Source organism: Acanthaster planci, unplaced genomic scaffold (assembly GCF_054643075.1).
Source record: "Acanthaster planci isolate LZ-2023a unplaced genomic scaffold, COTS_SCS Contig1, whole genome shotgun sequence".
NCBI classification, from domain to species: domain Eukaryota; kingdom Metazoa; phylum Echinodermata; class Asteroidea; order Valvatida; family Acanthasteridae; genus Acanthaster; species Acanthaster planci.
The window spans coordinates 301,070-320,980 of record NW_028257625.1 but is presented as its reverse complement, the minus strand read 5'-3'; the positions used below and the strand labels follow the sequence as shown (position 1 = coordinate 320,980).

At 39.5% G+C, this 19,911-nt stretch overlaps 1 protein-coding gene across 2 annotated transcripts; it reads right to left on the bottom strand.

Moving 5' to 3' along the window:
* Positions 1-607: 607 nt before the first annotated feature.
* Positions 608-19,700, bottom strand: LOC147795621 (acetoacetyl-CoA synthetase-like). Of its 2 annotated transcripts, XM_087131536.1 has the most exons (18): positions 19,465-19,700; positions 15,395-15,498; positions 14,818-14,935; positions 13,109-13,222; positions 12,217-12,314; positions 11,532-11,728; positions 11,213-11,366; positions 10,941-11,021; positions 10,437-10,561; positions 9,668-9,732; positions 9,100-9,222; positions 8,458-8,571; positions 8,173-8,298; positions 7,628-7,697; positions 7,009-7,067; positions 6,000-6,202; positions 5,232-5,361; positions 608-2,280 (listed from the first exon to the last, which is right to left on the bottom strand). In XM_087131536.1, exons 1-18 carry the CDS (start codon positions 19,577-19,579, stop codon positions 2,129-2,131), a joined length of 2,148 nt encoding a protein of 715 aa, XP_086987662.1. In that variant the 5' UTR covers positions 19,580-19,700; the 3' UTR covers positions 608-2,128. The 2 variants fall into 2 exon arrangements, with proteins under 2 accessions (XP_086987662.1, XP_086987663.1); XM_087131537.1 differs by lacking the exon at positions 608-2,280 and having other exon boundaries at positions 5,224-5,361.
* Between the last annotated feature and the right edge of the window lie 211 nt (positions 19,701-19,911).

Below are 19,911 nucleotides of genomic sequence, written 5' to 3'. Positions count from 1 at the left end.
CTACTTTCAGACTGAATGAGGCTGCAAACAAGTATGTGGAACGTTGGGCGAAAGATCATGTTGCATGTTCTACTATAGGTGCTGAGTTAATGCATCCTGCCTTCATCACATCTTTAAGATGAACTTGATTTCACTTCTTTTCCTTGCAAAATGTGTATAGTGTTACTAGAAACGCCGTGCACACGCCAACATATTGCCACAAAGGCCATTTTTCCTGAATTCATACACTTCGCAGTATTCTTTGATGAAAATGAGGCCGCCACGTCGTGAACTTGTTCACACACGTACACGGAGCGGATACGCCGGTTGCGCACGTCAGTCAAAATTGACGACTGACGTAGCCCCTGAAAGCCGTTTCGGGAATTTTGCCTAGCAAAGAAGTATAGCGCCCTCAACGGTAGTGTTTAGTCAATCAAAGTGGTCCACAGCATACACCCCGCGCGGGCTGAATGAACGAAAATTTTAAACGACTCAGACGATAACGTTCGCTTGAATTTGACTCTTATGCTGGCTGATTTAGTTGAATACACACAATGCATGTCAAGTTCCGTTAAATTCTGATACCTTCACACTGAAGAAATGACTCGTATGTAGGGGGAAACTTCGATTCATTAAAAAAGTCACGGTCACCAAGACGAGGTTTTAATATACCTTCGGACAAAACTGATATGCTCTCTTCCAAATGTCAACACTATTTCTTACTGATGGAAAAGTCTGTTGTAAACCGTAGTTACATATTACTCCATAACTCCAACAAAAATATCATAGAATATGGATATGTCTACATTATTTTAATGCAGCTTAAACCAACCGTTTTCTTTGAAAAATTAAATGGCTTTGTGGAAAAATCTTGATTAAATGAAGTGAGAACAAATAACACGCAATACACATGCACTGCCGAACTGATACCAATAATAAACAGAATTCCAAGGATTCTGGATATGGCAGAGAAAATATAGAGGAACTATCATATCATCAGGAACTAAGTTCAGATCTTTCTGAGACAGTAAGTGAACTCGGCTAGAACTTCATGGAAACATTCTAACTGGCTTCAACCTTTGTAAAGCGTTCTTGTTTTCTCTGCAATCTCATCAATGTCCTCTGATCTTGACCTCTGACCTTAAAAGGTATAGCCTTAAAGGACTACCTACAGTTAGAGGAAGTTAACAAATACTGCTATATACTGAAAATGGGGAATATTCTCTGAAAGGTTCACAAGCGAATACTTGGGGCCAAGGATGAATGGAAACAGTCACCCGTAATTAATAAGTCTAATTTCAAAACTTAAGGATTTTATTCTGAGATTCACAGTCTGATGGAGCTTTCAAAAGAAAATGATGATATTGCACTTATCACTGCACAATTGTAATCAAAAAGCCTTGAAAGCCAATCACTTATTGATTGATGACTGACAATACTATAGTAACTGATGATAACTATGCAAATTGGTGGGTTAATGTGAGTAATAATAATAACCCGTGATGTCATTTGTGAGGCAAAATGTGTAACAGTGGCTTACAGTACACAAAGTACTGTAGTTTCTCCAAAAGGCACATTGACAAGGACGGTTAGCGGCAATCCTGTTTCATTTCTACAATGCTCAAACTAATGTTATCCATTGGCACCCTTGGTGCGATTTGTTCAAAAAAGGTTGCAAATGGCACACAGAGGCAGAGAAGTTATCTGATTTAAGACAAGTAGATTCCCTGTTATTTTGCAAAGTTTCCCCACTTTACCAATGCTTGTGCAGCATTGGATGATTTGACAAACTTTAGAAAAATCAGTCTAAGGGTGAGAAATTACTGAACAATAAAATTAAAACTTTCAAGTATGTGGATCAATAAAGGGTTTAAACCTGTTGTTTGACATAAAATTAATGTCACAATAGCTGCCAGAACAGTCTTCAGACCAATGGCTTAGAACACATAAATTTTGACACAAGTCTTATACATGAAGCAAGTTTGCATTTACTGCAAAATTCCCATGTGACAGAGCTAATCAAACTTTTTGCCAATTCGCACCTGTCTGTGCCAAGACACAACAAAATTTGTGACAGATCGGCCATTTGCTTTCAACCACAATATCTGGCCTTTACCAGAGCTGCCAATGTCAACTAATCCCTCTGCCTCTAGCTTTGGTCACCCTTCTCAGTCGGGCTTCCAACCTGATGTCTCTTGGACGGTGATCCTGAATTGGGGCTTGGTGGCTCATGCTGCGCCTTTGATCTGGTTGGGGATCCCACGACTTGGAACTCCTTGAGAGAGCGAGATCCCTCATAACCTTGGACAAGAAAAGAAAAAGAACAGAACAGATTTAGTGGGGAAAAAAAGGATTCCATCAGAACCTGGCTTTCTTGGATGGATGATTACAATGGTTGGATATTATTACAAAAAGAATGCCTTCTTTTACTCCACACTGCTTTGCAGTGTTGTAGTTGAGACTATCACAAGACCAGTCACAAGACCAGTCATGAGACCAGGCACATGTGACAGGGTGAACAATGGCAAAGGAATACTTTTGTTACAGTTCATTTGAATAGCTTGTGACTTGATTTCAGACTGGAGGTCTTGTGTTGGTCTATCACTCTATCTTGTGATGGTCTTAAGAGATCCAATTTTTGTATCAACAACATATCACAACACAAATTGTGTACGTAATATGCACACAATTTCCAATGGCTCATGTTGCAGTACAAGAGAATTCCTCTGCTCGGGACCAACCAAAAAGAGCTGCACGTACGTGACAAAAGTAAAATAAATGATGACCTCTGTTTCTATTTCTCTTTCTATTTTTCTGTAAGAATTTTTGTGATGAACAAATTCCAAAGCTTAGTAGCGCTGTAATTTTCCAGGGCTGGGTGATAAACCAATTTTTATAATTCAATACAAAAACTCCATCAAGTAAAACTTCTGAGGAGCTAAAATGTGAACTTGATTTTGTCCCATCATACATTCTGAGGAGCTAAACTCACACAAAAACTACACTTGAAAACCAACAGTCTGACTTGGAAAGAGAGATCAAATGTAAAACATGCCAGTTGAGAACAGCAGAGTAATCTGATTTCGAGGTGACAGGTGTTGTTTCAAGTGATGATCCCCACCACCAACATGAAGCAAGTACACACAAGTAGTATGGTAGATGACGCATGGATAGCCTGACTTTAACTTCAATTGTTTAGTTGATTATGTTGATTATTGTTTGACTGGAGTAATTTAAAGATGATGGATCTATACATGGTGGTGGGCTGAACTGTTAGCTGGCCATTTTTGTCTCTCAAAGTTTCTTGTGCAAATGGAAGGAAAGGCGGTTGACAGAAATTGGATACTATGGGGTGTTGAAATAATAGTTAAAAAGCTCAACTGAGGGTGTTACAGAATAAAGATTGGGGAGAATGTGAGGATTGGTGAAAGCGTTTCTATAACTATCATGAGCTAGAGATGGGATTTCAAATCTTGACATAACAAATGTAGCTGTTGTATATGTACCTGTGAAATGTAAACAATCTGCCCACACTCAGCTCCTAATAGATGAATGCAATTTTTTAGTGGATATATTTCTTGTGCTAAATGACATTACACCATACCTTTCACAAAACCAAACATTTTATGACATGAGAATTGGATGTTATGGACAACATGTCTGGTTGAAGATGCATGCAGGTATGTAGAGATTTTTGACTATGTGAATGAGAATGGTAGTCGATTCCAAACTTACCTCATATCAAGGCTCATGAGCAGCCAAGCAACATAGAACAAGGAAACATTTTGAAAACTATTAAATACAGTCCACTTCCTGAGGTCAACTCCATAATGAAGCAGCCAAAAAATATGGCCAAAGTGTTGCAGTATATATCAACCAAAAATAGAGGTACTAAATTGACTTTTTGGAATTTCTAGGCAAAATTAGTTTAGTTTGTCTTCACAGTTGGTGAAATATCTATTAACAATATTTATCCAATGCATACTACCAGCAGCGCTGTTCATTAGTTAAAAATCTCCCCAACAACGCCAATTTCATTATTTCAATTGAAAATACAAGTAACGAAAATCTGATTAAAAAGCTCACTTCAATCAGCTTTCTGATACCATGATATCCACAACCAGGCAGACAATCAAACTATATGATAAAGCTTTGAGAGTGAACTTATTTGAGCATGGACAACTTGCTTCCGGATTGTGCCCTTCAAAAGAAATATATAGGACAATGACATTTCTGCGTCTCTTGGAAGTATGGAAGAAACCTTTCCACCGTTTGTTTGATCTAAGCTCAAAATGACAGGTGCAAACGTATGCCCTTTTTCTAAGTGCTACACAAGAGACAGTGTTAATTCAACACTGTGTTTTTTTGCAGTGCTGGCACAAGGAACCTGACAGTGTAAGGAAATGAGAACTAAGACAATTTGAGGAGAAAACAAAATGAGTAAGGAGTGTCACAAACCTACATATTCCCATTAGCAATGCTCCTGGGAACTAGTACATCTTCTAGATTACATAACAGCACTCTTTATGCCAGTGGACATCATGCAATGCTTTATATGGATTATTCCAAATACAGCAGCCCACCAAGAGGTTGCCATGGAGAGGCCATTTTTCAAGTTTATGGTCAACATAAAACACGGCTGGCTTGCTGTGATTTGCATTTGAGTGAATGTCAGTAGAGAACATGAGGAGATTTTTGCTTAATCAGGGCATTCCTTGCCTCACGGAAACCACCATCTTGATTAATAAATACCAATACTCAAACATGTATGAATCTTCATCCCAGAAAAACAAACATTGGGAACAACTGTAGAACTTTGTTGACTGTTTCCAAACAATGCGCGGCAAAAATGGCCTCTCCGTGGCAACCTCTTGGTGGCATGCTGCATTGTGAATCACCTGTATTCTGCAGATATGAAATTATTTTGTAACTTTGACCTCAACAACGACCTGAATTGTAGACTGACACACAGTTGATTTCTCCAACTGAGAGCAACACATTTTTGTCTCTTTGCTCTCCTCTTCTGTCTCTGCCTTTCATGGTGCAGTGGTCGAGTCTGTCAAAAGTCCTCAAATGTCCCTGATCTTCAATCACAAATCATTCAGCCGCAAATCAAGAGAATTTATCCGACTGAACTGTGACAACAGCATTCTCGTGTCATTCCTCAAACCTGCTACCTGCAAATGGGCTTGTGACAGACCTGACCACAACACTGGTCATTAGTAAATCACACACAGTGCCATTTCAGTAACCTTGTAACTGTGGGATGTTGGAGTAGAGGTCCAAGGAGTTGGGATTAGCGAGAGCTCCGCGTTGCTGGACGTTCTCTCCAGAGATAATCCTCCTCACAGCCACCTCAACCTTCTTACCGTTGATGGTGTACTGTTAAAAAAAAATCAAGCAATCTCTGATTAATGGTACTTGAGCAAGCAGTCGTCATTGAGGAGAATTGACTATCACCGTTTGCAAGTGAGCCATGCCCCTTAGACAACCCTGCAGAATTTTCAAGCCAAGTTTTGTTTGTCTTAGCTTCTGTGCATCCCACATCCATTTTGTACATTAGGTTCTTGGACAATATTTCACAAGCTGCACTGACTTGATTCTACTGCAATTAGGTCAATTTCAACCAAGGACTGGGTGGCCAAGTTAAGGTTTGTATGAAATTCTTCTTTGTGGACTGGATTAGCATGTGCACCTGGAAGTCAAGGGCTAACGGCTGCAGAAAGCTTTTCGTAGACACAGGGGGTATAGTCTGCCATGTCATTTGGATATGGACTTAGCAGAGTCCTGGTGCAGTTTTTGAGGGGTCACAGGTTCAAATCCTTCTCCAGACAATTACTATGGACCTGCTTTGACTAGATCTCCTTCCATAGGTGAGTTTTACCAATAGCAAATCACTGATTAAGATCCAGATCCACGGGAAACAAACAGGCCCATAATTCAATCTTTTGTCAAAACTGCCAACTTGATCACTGAAGGCTGATAACTCCCTTTCCATTTCCGATTAAAAAAAAACCTACTGGAATGTCCTTGGTCTCGAGAATGACTTCTGGGATGTGCCTGGCTGACAAGCCCGACCTGATGGCCACCTTGACCCGCTGAACCAGCTCCGGGCTGAAGTCGCGCCCGTCTGCCATTTTGAGAAACAGGACCACGCGCTCCTCGTTGTTGGTGCTGCGCTGGGGGACGCACAGGCTGTCCTGGATCTCCTTGAAGTCCTCCACTGGTCGGCAGAAATTTTTCAAGTCACAAATCTGACAGTAGTAGTCGTGTTCTAACCCAAGAATAGCCCTATACGTACTAATGTCAAATCAGTGTTTACAGCAGTGCATGGTGGGACAGAAAGAAATCGTCGTATGCTACAAGTAGGAGAAATAGCGCATGTCAAGTCACATTTGATAACAAGAAAGTGAAAGTCGCAATCTTACTGTTTCCAGTGGCAGAGGATAATTTCCTTGAAAGATTCGAAAAATACCTTATAGAAAGAGATAATCGTGCTCACTTATGATAGCAGTGTATAAATTGATGACCCACATTCTAGCCAAACAATGCACTGCAGTAAAAACTGTGGTATGTCATCAGTACATAGGGCTATTGCAAAGCACAAGGCTCTTCATGCAGAAACATTGCTCATCAGCTAAAGCGGCACTACCAGCCAATCTCCATGCATTGTACACCCCTTGAGACTGGTTGACTGCTAGCTTCAATCTACTGCTTAACAATTCCTCATCCGTCTCTTGTTTCACATTGAGAATGTTATTTACCCTATTTCCCCCTCGTTTAAATCAATTCTGGAATTTTTAAAATTTTTTTCTTTTCATCGAGTGAGTGCTTCCTCTCAACATCAAGCTTTTTGTAAAAATTTGGTACATTAAATTCATGTGGAATCTCAATCCATTATAAACTCAAATCATGTGTACTAGATAAGAGGTTAACATGGAAAAAACCTAGCAAAGTCTAAAGAGGCAAACACTGTCTTCATCAATGACTCAATGACAAATGAAAATGACCCAAGGGTAGTTTTCTTACCCAGTTTGTAGATGTCTGCACTTCCAAACCTGACTCCATTTGGATTCAAGGTCCCATCACTGTACAGGGAACAAAAAGGTTAGAACAAAGACCCAGGAATCAATTATCCAAATGTCAGGAAAATATTGCATAGCTATGAAGAATTAATTATTATACTTGTTACTACAGTTGGTACTGGTATTGTTTAGCAGGGTTTTTGTATCCCCCTTGTAATACTCAGGTTGTGCACTGACACCATCTACAAGGTCTAATATGCATAAAGTCTCACAGGCTATGTGTTGTGTGACCTTCTATCTTCACCGCCTGCACATCCTTCATTAGTCTGTGCTGGTTGGTCCATTTTAGGACTCAAGACACTCCCAACTTTACCAGGCGCAACGGAGAGATACCAGCCCTGTGTGCCTCCAACATCTCTTTTTCCCCAGTACGTCCGCTTCTTTCACTGGAAAGGCTTAGGAAGAGATCCACCACCCCTGCCCCTCCTTAGACAAAGTTGCAGAATGTACTGCAAATGCTTTCCAGTGCTAAGGCTAGCATCAGTGACTTTCGGTTTGCAAAAGGCTACATCTTCTCCTGAGTTGGACTGATTGGAGGGTTGGAAAAAAGAGGGGTTTCCTACCTTCTCCCTTGCATTACGATGCCGCCTGTCTCCTGATTGATCAAGCAGAAATCACCGTGTGCCCACACACCTGCATTTAAAAAAATCCAACAGAAATGTGCAAAAAAATCTCTCTGCAGTTTACATGAATAAACTACATTTTATCAAGATCAGCAATCTGATTTCACTGAAAATAAAACTGATCAGGGCCCAGTTTTTGTGAGTTTTTTTGCAAAGTTTAAGTGGAAATTCTTCCCTCTAAATTTTAGGGGAAAACAACATATTTTATGGGAGGAGAGTGATGTCTGACTTGAAGATTGTAGAAAATTGGTGAAGATTGTCTGTGCTAATGAAGAAGTGTGCGAGCTGAGAATGGTGATAATAAATGCCAAATTCCTTGATTAAAGCAAGACTTAAAACAGGGCCCAGGGCTCACAACACCACCTCAGTCATAATTTTCCATACAAATCTGTGCATGAAAGTAAACATTTCAGATGGAAATGGCATGCCCGCACAGCCAACTTCTCACATGCTCACAAGATGTGTCTATGTTAAGACTTTCTCACCTGGGTATTTACAGAAGTACGCCTTCTTGTACTTGACCCCATCTTGGTCATTCCAGAAGTGCGTTGGCATGCAGGGAAACGGTTGGAGACAGACCAGCTCCCCACTTTCGTTGTAAACTGCTTTGCCTGAATTAGACACAAGACAAAACTTGATATTTCTTTGACAGTCCAAAACAACAAGTTTGAATTTTCTTTGGTCTTTCATTGGGGTTCCCATGGACATCTGAAAACCAAATTCATGACTTTTCCCTGACTTTCCAAGACTAAATTCTAACTTTTCCCAACCTTTGTCATTCCAGCACTCAATGGCCATGCCCAGGTTGCGGCTCTGCAGCTCCCCTCTGTACACTGGCAGGGTGGGGTTCTGACCGGCAAAGCAGGAGACAATGTCGGTGCCACCTGGGAGAGGAACAGAAAAGAAAGAATTCACTGACGTCTTGACGTCAAGGCAATAAGGCTTCTAATATCAAAAAGCAAGAACACTTGAAAGCACAAATGTGGCATGTGATGTTCAACTATGGCAGTGTTCAATGATTTGGCAAAATCAGCAAATATCAGTAAGTTTTAAGCACATTTGTCAAGAACTGCTGTTATTCACATTAAATTCAACCGACTCTGATGGAACAAGGAATAATCAAAGATTATTTTTAATATAATCACATCACTGGTTATCAATAGTTGCACATATTAAAATGTACTACAGGGAGCCAGGACAATGGGTTGCCATAGTGACATCTGACTACAGTTCCAAGTACAGAGGTTTTCCTTCTATATTTGGGTGCAGGTGCAAGATATGTTGTTACCACTTCTTTCAAGAGCAGATGGCATGTCTCTTTCCACCCTTTTCTCCAGCTTTTTCTGGTCTGCAATTATGTCATCCTGTGAGCGATTGCCTAGAACGGGCTCGTCCCTAGCTTACCACCATACCTGTGATTGATCCCAGCAAGACGTCCCCCTTGATCTTGGAGTAGACGTAGTCATACAAGCTTGGAGTCAGTGGCGAGCCAGTGGAAAGGATGGTGTGGAGGGAGGTCAGCCTGTGTGTACTGGCTGAGGAGGGATTATGACACAAGACAAAAACTATACAATAAAAAGAAACCTTCAGATGCCAATCCAGTGGCATGGGACTGCATTGTAAGTCACTCCTGCTTATACACATTTCAGTCTACTTGTATACCCCCCCCCGGTGCTCAGTGTTAGGAGAAAAATGCTGCAACTTTCAATTACCAAGGGAATCTCTACCTAAACTTAACCTTTAACTGATGAAAGTCATATATTGTGAATTGAGGCGGAGTGGCTATTATACTAAAGGCCGGTTCATGCTAGCTGTGAAAGCATAGACCAATGTGAAACTGTGACGTCCTTTCAAATGTTTGCACTGCGAATTTGCAAAAATTCAGCATATTTCAACTCAGGAGAATCTTGCTGCAAATGTCTGGTGGTGTTCAAAGTCGCTGCGCTTTCACGTGAAGAGCGAACCGGCCTTAAATCTGACCTGGGTGGACATCCTTCTCATTCAACACCGACAGCCACTTGGCACCAGTCCCGAGAATGCTGATTCTGAAAATTAAAATCAGTGAACCAAAAAAAAACAATTAAAATCAAGTACATGTTTTGATGTGTGACCACAAGAATGATCTACACCAAACTTCATTCAATGAAGTGTGTCTGAATGCTATGGTGGTGGCTTTAATAACATGTGTATGTCTACTTGCTAGCCACTGGCAAGACCACTTCCCATAGACACCTGTGTAAATTTTAGCCATAACCGGTTGATTTGGACATGGCCATGTCTTGTTTCCACCAGGCTCTCTCATGACTTATGCACAGTTGGTGAGAATGATGAAATGTTGGAAAACCCGTCGGATGTCGCCAAACTGCTTCTGGAGATAATGCCACAATAGTCCCTCAGTTTTTTGACAATTTTGAGTTTTTCTTATCAACTTGAATTTTCAATGTGTTGGTCCGTCAATTTTGAGTAGTCTTTAAACTCTTTAAGCCCAAGAGCATAACTCAAGTTGTAGACAGCCTTGAATCGTGTATTAAACAGTTTTAAAAATAACACAGCTCCCTTGTAATTTTCATGGATATAAGGAAAAAAACCCTTTTTTGGTTAGAAATTTGGTATTAAGGATCTCTCTGAAAACTGACCCCTGAATGGGGAAGGGGGGTTGAAGGCTTGAGAGAGAATATATAGTTAACCTTTTGTAATAATCAGTGCACGTCTGCTAAGTTCAAGAAATTAACACTAGAAGGTAACTCACTCCAACTGGTCGACCAGATCCCAGAGCACATTGGCAGACGGCACCAGAGGTGAGCCGTCGTACAGCACCACTCCGCTACCCACGGCCAGGGCAGACACTAACCAATTCCACATCATCCAACCTGTCTGTTGTGAAAGAGACAATGGAGGTCGGAGGTCAAAAGTCGGTGGCCAAAATAAAAGCCATACATTTTTTTTTAAATGCCATCACCTGAAAGACACCAGACACCCTCCCCATCCCAGAAGGTAAAGGCAACTAGGAAGGAAGAAAAAATCTGGTGATCCAATGAAAAGTTGTATTGAAAACCATTTCCATACAATAATATATTCCTGTCCCTAATAATCAACTTCAAACTGGAATGGACTATTATAACAGCTTCACATGAGAATTAGCATAAGAGTGTTACTTTTACTTAAAATGAATTAAAATTTCAGTTTTAAAACAAAAAACCACCTCTTAAAAAAACAAGCATATTTTTACAAGTACAACTAAACCTCTACTTACAGTGGTGTAGTAAATGATGTTGTCCTGTCTTGTCATGTTGCCATGGAGAATGTGCTCTTTTAGATGCTGTATGAGTGTTCCCTGACAACAGTAAAATAAGACCGAGTTATTTTGATTTTTGCTTGATATGGCAGACTCAGGAGCATTGTTTATATAATATTGTCAAAACTAACTTATTTGAAAGTATGAAAGCACTTGTGTTTAATTCCAGTTATCATTTTATATTGTTAAGTATTCATCAGTATATTAAGAATTGTTTATTATTTTTTTACCCCAGCAGAGTGGACCATACACTTTGGCGCACCAGTCGTTCCGGATGAATACATGATGTACAGGGGGTGATTGAAGGGCAGCTGTTCGAATTCCAGAGGGGGTGTGATGCCATCAGCTGATTGGCCTGATGCCAGGAACTCTGAGAGGAATATGCTGCGCGTTGAGGAAAGGAAATGTGGTCAACATCAACATGTTTGATTACGTCAATCGTGCTTACCCATAGTGTCATCATACCCGGGTAGGTTTAGAGGTGCACGCGCAAAATGTGGAACAAATGAATGATCTTGGCTTGTTCAAACAGGACCTCGTCATTATTACCTGTTTGGAATGTTGGAGATGTCGATTTCGGACTCTTGCTTCACGTAGGGAATGACCACCACCTTCTCCAGCTCCGGCAGTCCCATGACCACCTGCTGGAGTTTCTTGTCGTGGGGGTGCGTCCTGCCATTGTAGATAACCGCCTCCACCGAGAAGATGAGCTTGGGCTGGATCTGCTTGAAGCGGTCCAGGACGCCCTGAGGTAAAGATGGAGGAAGAGGTGGGGCTATGAAACCACTGTTGTACAATGTAGTTGACAGTGTTGGAGTTGAGTCTGGTCACGAGTCCTTTCACGTGGCCACTCTTAAGTAACAGAGTGGACAATGACAAAGGAATGCTTTTATCACAGTTCATTTGAATAGCACGTAAAGACTGATTGATTTGTGATGGACTTGCCGGGACTTGTGATGGACTCGACGACAACACTGGTAGTTGACATCTTTATGAGTTCATCACAAGACATCCAATTTTGAGTCAAATTCATGAGCTACTCAAATGAACTTTGATTGAGAAATTCCTTTGTCCCCACTTAGCCTGTTCACCGGACTTACCAAAGGACTTGACTTAACTCGTTATGAACTCAATTAGAACAATATCTAGCAATAATATTTCATCTTGAAAAGTTTCATATCAATAACAGTATAATTTTACAGTAATATCAAGAATGATAGGGTATATTGAATACCATGACGCCAAAGTCTGGTGATGTCGAGCTCCAGACAGCGCCGATGCTGGCCGCAGCTAGCATCGCTTCTATGGCGAGGGCACAATTAGGAATGTAACCTGCAAAGTGAAAAAAAAGGAGGATTTGAGTAAAATATCAAAAGGTGCAGTCTGGGTGAATCTGCTGAGCTGCTATCGGTTTTCTTGTAAGGGTCTGCCAAAGTTTTAACTTTGGACCACAGAAGTCTTGCTGGAAGTAGAACTATAAAAGTGAATTCCTGGAATGTGCTTCTGGTCTTTCTACTTGACTTGCTACAGATTTGCTATATCCCCAACTTGAGTGTTAAGAGCCTGTGGGGAAAATTCTGTGGGAAAGTTACCGGTACATTGATGCAAGTTTGTACCTTGTCTGTCTCTGTGGCCAAGTTTTGAAATGCCACCAGTGCACCATGAAGTCGGTATTTCTAAAAATATGGATGACCATGTGATATCCTCGAATTGTAAGGTTACACTAGGAATATAATTTAAGGCTATATAGTACACTGTAATCATGTTAAAGGACCGGAATCAATTCTAGATACAACTCTCAATTGCTAGCCTGTTTCAAGTAACCTTGTAATTATCGGTATGAAATGACAGAGAATACTTCTATTCCACTGACATGGGATGCCAGACCATCACGGGTTGCTTCCAAGCCAACACTAGTGCCCGTTTGAAGGGGGGTGTGAAGTGGCTTGCCCATGGCCACATCCTATGGCCAGTGGCTGGATTCGAACACTTTCCTTACAAGTCACAAACCTTAATCACACAAGGCCACGACCTCAATGGACTGAGGTTAAGTAGAAAAGAGAAAAAAGCCGTTCTAAGCTGCATCTGGGATATTTGGAATAGGCTCAAAATGTACACATACATACCAACCACTCTGTCGCCTGCCTTGATTCCCATGTTCTGCATGGCTGAGGCCAAGACAGCCACTCGGTCCTTGAGTTGATTGTAGGTGATGCGTTCAACACTGTCTTTACCTTCCGCTGCAATGAACAAACAGAAAGCTGAACAACTCAGTTTTAAAAGACTACCTTTTGTCTTCCAGTCTGACTAAACTGTAACTTCTGTATCAAGTCCGAGGAATTTTTTTAATAATTAGGTATAAAGATTATAAATGTTCAATGTAAAAAAGTCACATGGCAGGACATTTTTATCCCATGGTTCAAATTTTGAGAAAAAAATCACTAATCACCAGTGAAGTGGATCATAAAATCCACTGAACTGAAATAAACTTTTCAAGAAAACAGCTCAGCTGTTTTCGATATGCAGACAAAAATCCAGCCACGTTTCATTCCCAATGTCCCCCCCAGCAGAAAGTATACTGCTGGGTTCTGTACAAAGTGTATAGCACAAATGTCATGCAACAGTGATGCTGGACAAAAGATATCACCGTTGCGTAACCGTGGTGATTTGCCAACAGCAAACTGATGTAACGGCAGTAAAAGACCATACTTACATGTACATGACTTATGGACTTGTCAAGTATTTAATTTTACAACATTTTACAAGACTGACACCAAATTGACAGGGCACAGCCTAGAGTCTGATGCTTTTTTTAAAATACGGTGTCAATATCAAAGTCCCGCCTTTTAAGAAAGATTAATGTAATGCATGGAAGACCAACAAGTTAAGCCCTCTAACTTTAAAGGTACAGTCCATCATTTGGACCTTTGTGGCTTTCTTTCACTGTCTTCTTCAAAATAACAGCTTGCCAGAAAGAACTATTTCACAGGGAGTTGAGTCCCAATGCCCAGATCATCTTCAACCCAAGTATGCTTTTCAGCAATAATTTTTTGTCCCTTGCTTTTTGGTTTACTGCTAGTGATACACTGAACATGTACATTTAATGCCCACTCGGTATATGTATTTTCAGATCTCCTCAGCCTGTTTGCAGGTCTGTCAACAAACAGAAGGAATCAAGCTTTCCAGTTTTTACAATTGTTTCGAGACAAAGCAATACGCAGTTAAAAAGCACTGAAAAACTGATAAGTGACTTCTACTAGCATTCTGTGAGTTACATACATGTACTGTTATGTTGCACTTCATTATATGCATTTACAATCACATGTACATGTATTCCCCATCCAAACTTTGGTCAATATGCAGGGTGGTGAATACTACACCACTGTACTGTTTCACTCACTCATGGTATTGCGTGCTGTCAGGCATAATTGTATTGATCACAGCCACTGTTAAAACAAGCTTTTTGTGTTATCCATGCAATGGACAACTAGAGCTGTGGAGAGGTTTCCAGATTTCTGATTCAAAAATGGTCAGTGCATTCAAGTGTTGATACAAAATGCTAGCATATATTAATGCAAGCAAGCTCAAATTATGTGCATGCATCTCTCACTATAACTTATCTTGATGATGAGGATGCAAGCGGTGTTAAGTTCTGCATCTACATTCAACTTTCCCAATGTAATAATTCTCTTTTGTTTCATAAGTTTAAAGTACACATACCTAAAGTGCAACATGCATTTGTTTTTGTTTTATTTTGTTCTTGTTTTTATTTGTGTTGACTTGTTTGTTTTGTGTTCTGAATACTGATAGCAATGTAGGTCATTACTATTTTTACCTGCTTCGTAGAGGGCCACTCTGTCGTCCGTGTAGCGAAGCAGATTCTCGGCAAAGTTGAGCCTGCTCCCGGCAAACCACTCTGGGATGTCCAAAATGATCTTGTCTTTATCCACCACCTGAAAGCAATGTAATAGAAAGCAAATTGTCTCGATGTCAGTTACAATGAACGTGGAAACAAAAGGCCACAAAATGTTGAGGGGATCGCAACTCCAAAATTTCAAATTTCTCTTTCAGGTGAATGGATTTTTATACTTTGGGTGAAAATGCCAAATGGGGATTAGAAGTGAATTTAAACATTACTGAACATTCCAAAATGAAATAATAAAAAAAACCTTTATATCAAATGGCAGGGTCGGGGGAATTCCAATATATGATCAATTTTATGAATAAACAATGTGAATGTTTGCTTGAGTGTCACAGAACTGGCTCTAAACTTCCACAGTAAAGCTGCTCATCCAACAATAACATTTGGCTTTTTTTCCGTAAAAAGAAGTTAAAACCTTGTAAAAGTTCTTCCAAATAAATCTGGGTTTTTCTTTTTAATGAGCTTTAATTAAACTTTCGTTTATCTGTACCTTATCATAACTTTTTGAATGGATGATGTCAACGAATTTCCAACAAGCTTCCCAGAAATCGGCATAATTCTCAGTTGACCACCTCCACAATTCATCATAAGTCTCTGAGAATGACAAAAGGGCAATGAAATATTTTAAATAAATACATAATGCAAAGAAGGTCAAATGTGGATTTTGCTCCCTACTCTATGAGGAATGACTCCCTTGTTTTGAAATGTTGAAGAAAAATCTCCATTGAATTGGACCTCCATCTTTCAAATCGTAAATTAATTCCTTGAAGATGGAACCTTGAATTGGTCATTCTTGTGTCAAATGGTATCAAAAACATCCAAATTTATAATCCTATAACTCTCAAATCCTTGATAATTTTTCAGCCTTTCAGGATTTTGTTGAACTGAAGAAGGAACATAAAATTCAAGCCACTATCAGGAGTATTTTGCATGGTACTTGTCGACTAATGCTTTAAAAATAAAACAAAGAATGCCATATGAATGGTGTTGGATTCCTGCCTCAAGGAGAATGTTGGAGTATTTCACTTTCTAAATCTTTCAAAATGTTTGTGAGGTTTCAGTCACGGCACACCTGAAATTCAAAGTGATTGTCATTAGGCCAAACAAAAAATTAGTTGTGTTTCCTATTACAATGACAAACAAATTAGGGTGGCTGGTTGGGTAATATATTTTTTTACTCTAAATTTTTATAGCCCAAAAAATTAGGGTCGGATGATGGTCTGTATTTTTTGGGGGGGGGGGGTGTATTTGTAAAAGGTACTAAGTCAGTGTCAGATTAATACTGCACATGTGCACGTCAAAATTACATATCAGCACTGTGATTCGTTTTATTTGTTTTTTTATTTAAACCATCTTTATTGAGGATAACCCATCCAGCAGGAGCTGATCGTTTGGAGCCCCCATTAAAAAAGAGAAAAGAAATAAAAAAAGGAGATCTTTATGTAACCTGTCTAAAAAGTGAGGCTGACTTAGGGGGCTTTTAACACACGTTAAGTTGGGAATTGAACCCCCCCGCCCCAGACAGTTTGTATTGTGTGGGGTCGTGTAATACTTCACTGCACAAGAGACCAGTATTTGTAGAATGCAAAGCTGTATAAATTTACATCTCATGTTAATATGCTATGGTCAAATAAATGTGAGTTTCTCACTCCCGTAACACAGCCAGTTTGTTTCATTTTTACAATTCTGATAGTAACTGTACTGGGTAAATTTATATGAAACAAATATGGCAAAATACCTCAGTAACAGTCAGTTGAATACTTCAATTTTTTTTTTTCATTTGCCAGTTGGAACCGTGTTCATGAAAGACTCGATTTCTGAAAGACTTTAATTGAAAGACGTTTGACCTGATTGAGTAGTAAAGCAGCTGGTTGTTGAAATACAAACACACAGCTATTTTTGGGTTTCGCCTTAATATGTTCCTTAAGCTGAATGCCACATGGCTGTAAAGCTGTGACTTGGCCAACCTTCTCTGAAAAGCATTTATTGAAATTTCTTTTGCAGAGAATATTACTACCCAAGGTACACAGAGGGGGGGATGCACATGTAAAAAAGGCCATCAGCACGTAAGGATTGATTTTCTCACATGGTAGGGATCCCACACCAGATTTCCGGAATGGTACATTGAGAAAGTGCTGGTATCTTCATTGCACAGTATGCATACCAGCTCCTCAAGTGCACGCAGATTTATGGGCGGAAGCCCTCTTTTACAACAAATATACGTGTAACAAATCGGATCTTTTCAAAATTTTAAATGATGAAGCCAAATACATGTATTCGCTTTAACCCTAACAGTGTGCTTGTATGAAATCTCATCTTAACTGTCACAGTAAGAAGCTACAAATAATAACAGCATACATGTACATGTGTGAGCACATCATGTAATGTATGACTGCAGGGACTGAATCTCTCAAGAGAAACATTCTTTTACCTCTGCACCGTTTTAAGGACTTTTTACAACCTCCTCTGTTATGCATTTCATTCAAGATGTATGTACATGTAAAATGTATTATCAATTGAAAGCTTTACTTGAAATTAATTGTTCCAAAAATAATAAAATTTTAATTGATCTTCACATGTTCCATAATTAGAACGGACTAGAATCTCCTCGATTAAGCGGAATGAAAATGAAAGCCAAATTATTTTGAGAGAGCAAAAATCAATAAAACCATGCACATCTGCTTCCCGTTTGTGACATACACAAACGCAACACTCAACACCAATCAATGTACATGTTAAGTACTGTACTCGTAGGTTGCATATTGACAGCTGCATTTCAGTACAGGGTGTTCTGGGTTTTTAAGCAATATGCAGAATCAAATGGAGACCTCATTTATAATTATCCGGGGTGTACAGTGCTTATAGTCATTCTTTAACAATAGAAAATAAGTTGATAATGTTTACGGCCTTCAGTTTTTATCAGTGCATAGAAACATACACAATTAAAAAAGTAAGATTTACAAATTTTTTTAGCATTCTTGGACAAAAAAAATGGATTTATGTACTGAAAACAATTCATTCTCCTCTGCTGCAATTTACAACGAGCAAAGTATTAACTTGAACCTCCCTTGGGTTTGTTACAAATATTAAAAAAGGAAAAATTGTGGACTGTTAGTACTCAATAGGAAAGTCCCCCAAACCCTCTCGGCAGTCAGTTTTTGCCGTTGGTGCACTTTTAACCCCCTCCCCAATCCTGAAGTAACGTGCAGCACACACGGCCTCAATCCACTAAATGGTTCAGGCGACCTGGTTGACTAATGGAAGACTTGGAAGGTTAGGTTTAAACATACGTGTGCTGATGAATAAATGCATAAATTTATAGATGAGTAACTCCTTAGGCTGGGTCATCTTTAGGTCATTTCAGCATGGACTGCCATTTGGCGCACCGATGCAGAGATTTTTTTTTTCGATAAACATTAACTTAGAAAGATCCGAAATTATTTTTTGTAAATGTTTCCTTTGATAACAAAATGAAAGGTATAACTACTTGTACAATGCCAAACACAAAAATTAAATGCACTAAACTCCTCTGCTTCAGTCTGTGAAACTAACTTGCGAAACAATAAACCACAGCCAAAGTAAAAAAAAAATCACACATTTATATACAAGATAAAAATAAGTAATCACAACTCTATCACAATAATTCAACTACATGTAATTGTTAGCTGGAGAAATAGAGAATGAAATTAACAAGTTAGTTTTACTTTTTGACCAACATGATTTAATTACATGGTTTAATTCAATACAATATCATTTACACCATCTCAGTGCCTATATGTACCTTAGAATTTGCAAAATGCATTTCACTGTGCAAGACTTAATTTAACAAATTGAAGACTGAATATCTTGACTATATTCCTATAGCCAGATGCAAAACTGTCAATCCAAACAACAAAAATTATAATGGGCAACTTACTCTGACTTGAAACTTATCAAGGGCAAGTTTGAAGTTAAGCAAAATCAAAGGTCAAAATTTTTCTTTTCCAAAAGTCAACAAAAATGCATTATTTTTGGAACTAGAGGCAAACTTGCTCCAACAAATGTATTCCATTCCAAAACAAATCCAAAACTTCCTGCATGACTTCACAAGTGCTTATCCACCATTCAAATTAAGGGAAAATATCATCTTTTCTCAACTATAAAACCTGCAATTAGCGAAAAGAGGATGATTATAGTGATACACAGTACTGTATACACAGACGACTTGAACAAGTCTATAATGTCAATAAACTAAAAGAGGCAAACTTGTGGGTGTGTCACGCAGTTCTTTCTTTTGATTGGCTTACCAATCCACGGTTCAGCAACCCACATAAATAAATCATCAGTCACCCCATGGGTGGCGTGATTTCCCGTCCCCCTGCGCTATAAAAAGACCCGAAGGAGAAATTTTATGGAAGGGCTCATGATTTCAATTAAGGAACAATTAAAAGTAAAAGTCTGGAAACTGTTTGAAATGAAGCTTTGGGGAAAAACAAACAAGGAAAATTGAAGACAGTCGTTTTCTCTGCTAATAAAAAAGTTCGAACCATGACCCACATGCTGATACGACCCACCACTCACCCAGGTTCAACTTGTAATTTCGATTCACGTCTTCTCGAAATGCATCCATGTTTGTCTGCTTCTTCCGATCAGGCGTCCACATTACTTTGGCTTTGTCGTGGTTCTGCCTGTCCATTGTCTTACAAGCAGTCAGAATTTGCCCAGTAGGAAAAGATTTATGATGCGAGATGCAGACAACCGAGCGTTCACGTTTCGTCCCGCGCCCGTCGATTGCGCGTGTGTATATCTGTATTTGTCTTGTGCCATGCGTCAGGCCTCCGGCCGGGTCAACGCTTGCTGCATGTGTGATTCTACCTCCATGATATAAGCCAGCAGTCCAGGTACTGCACCCGACAATGTGTAGAAGCTGAACCTTTCGCTATGTGAAATAAGGAGGGTATCAGACTGCGAGTAATACTGTAGTACATGGATTCTACATTGTTTGGTTGCTAGTAGAAAAAATCAACA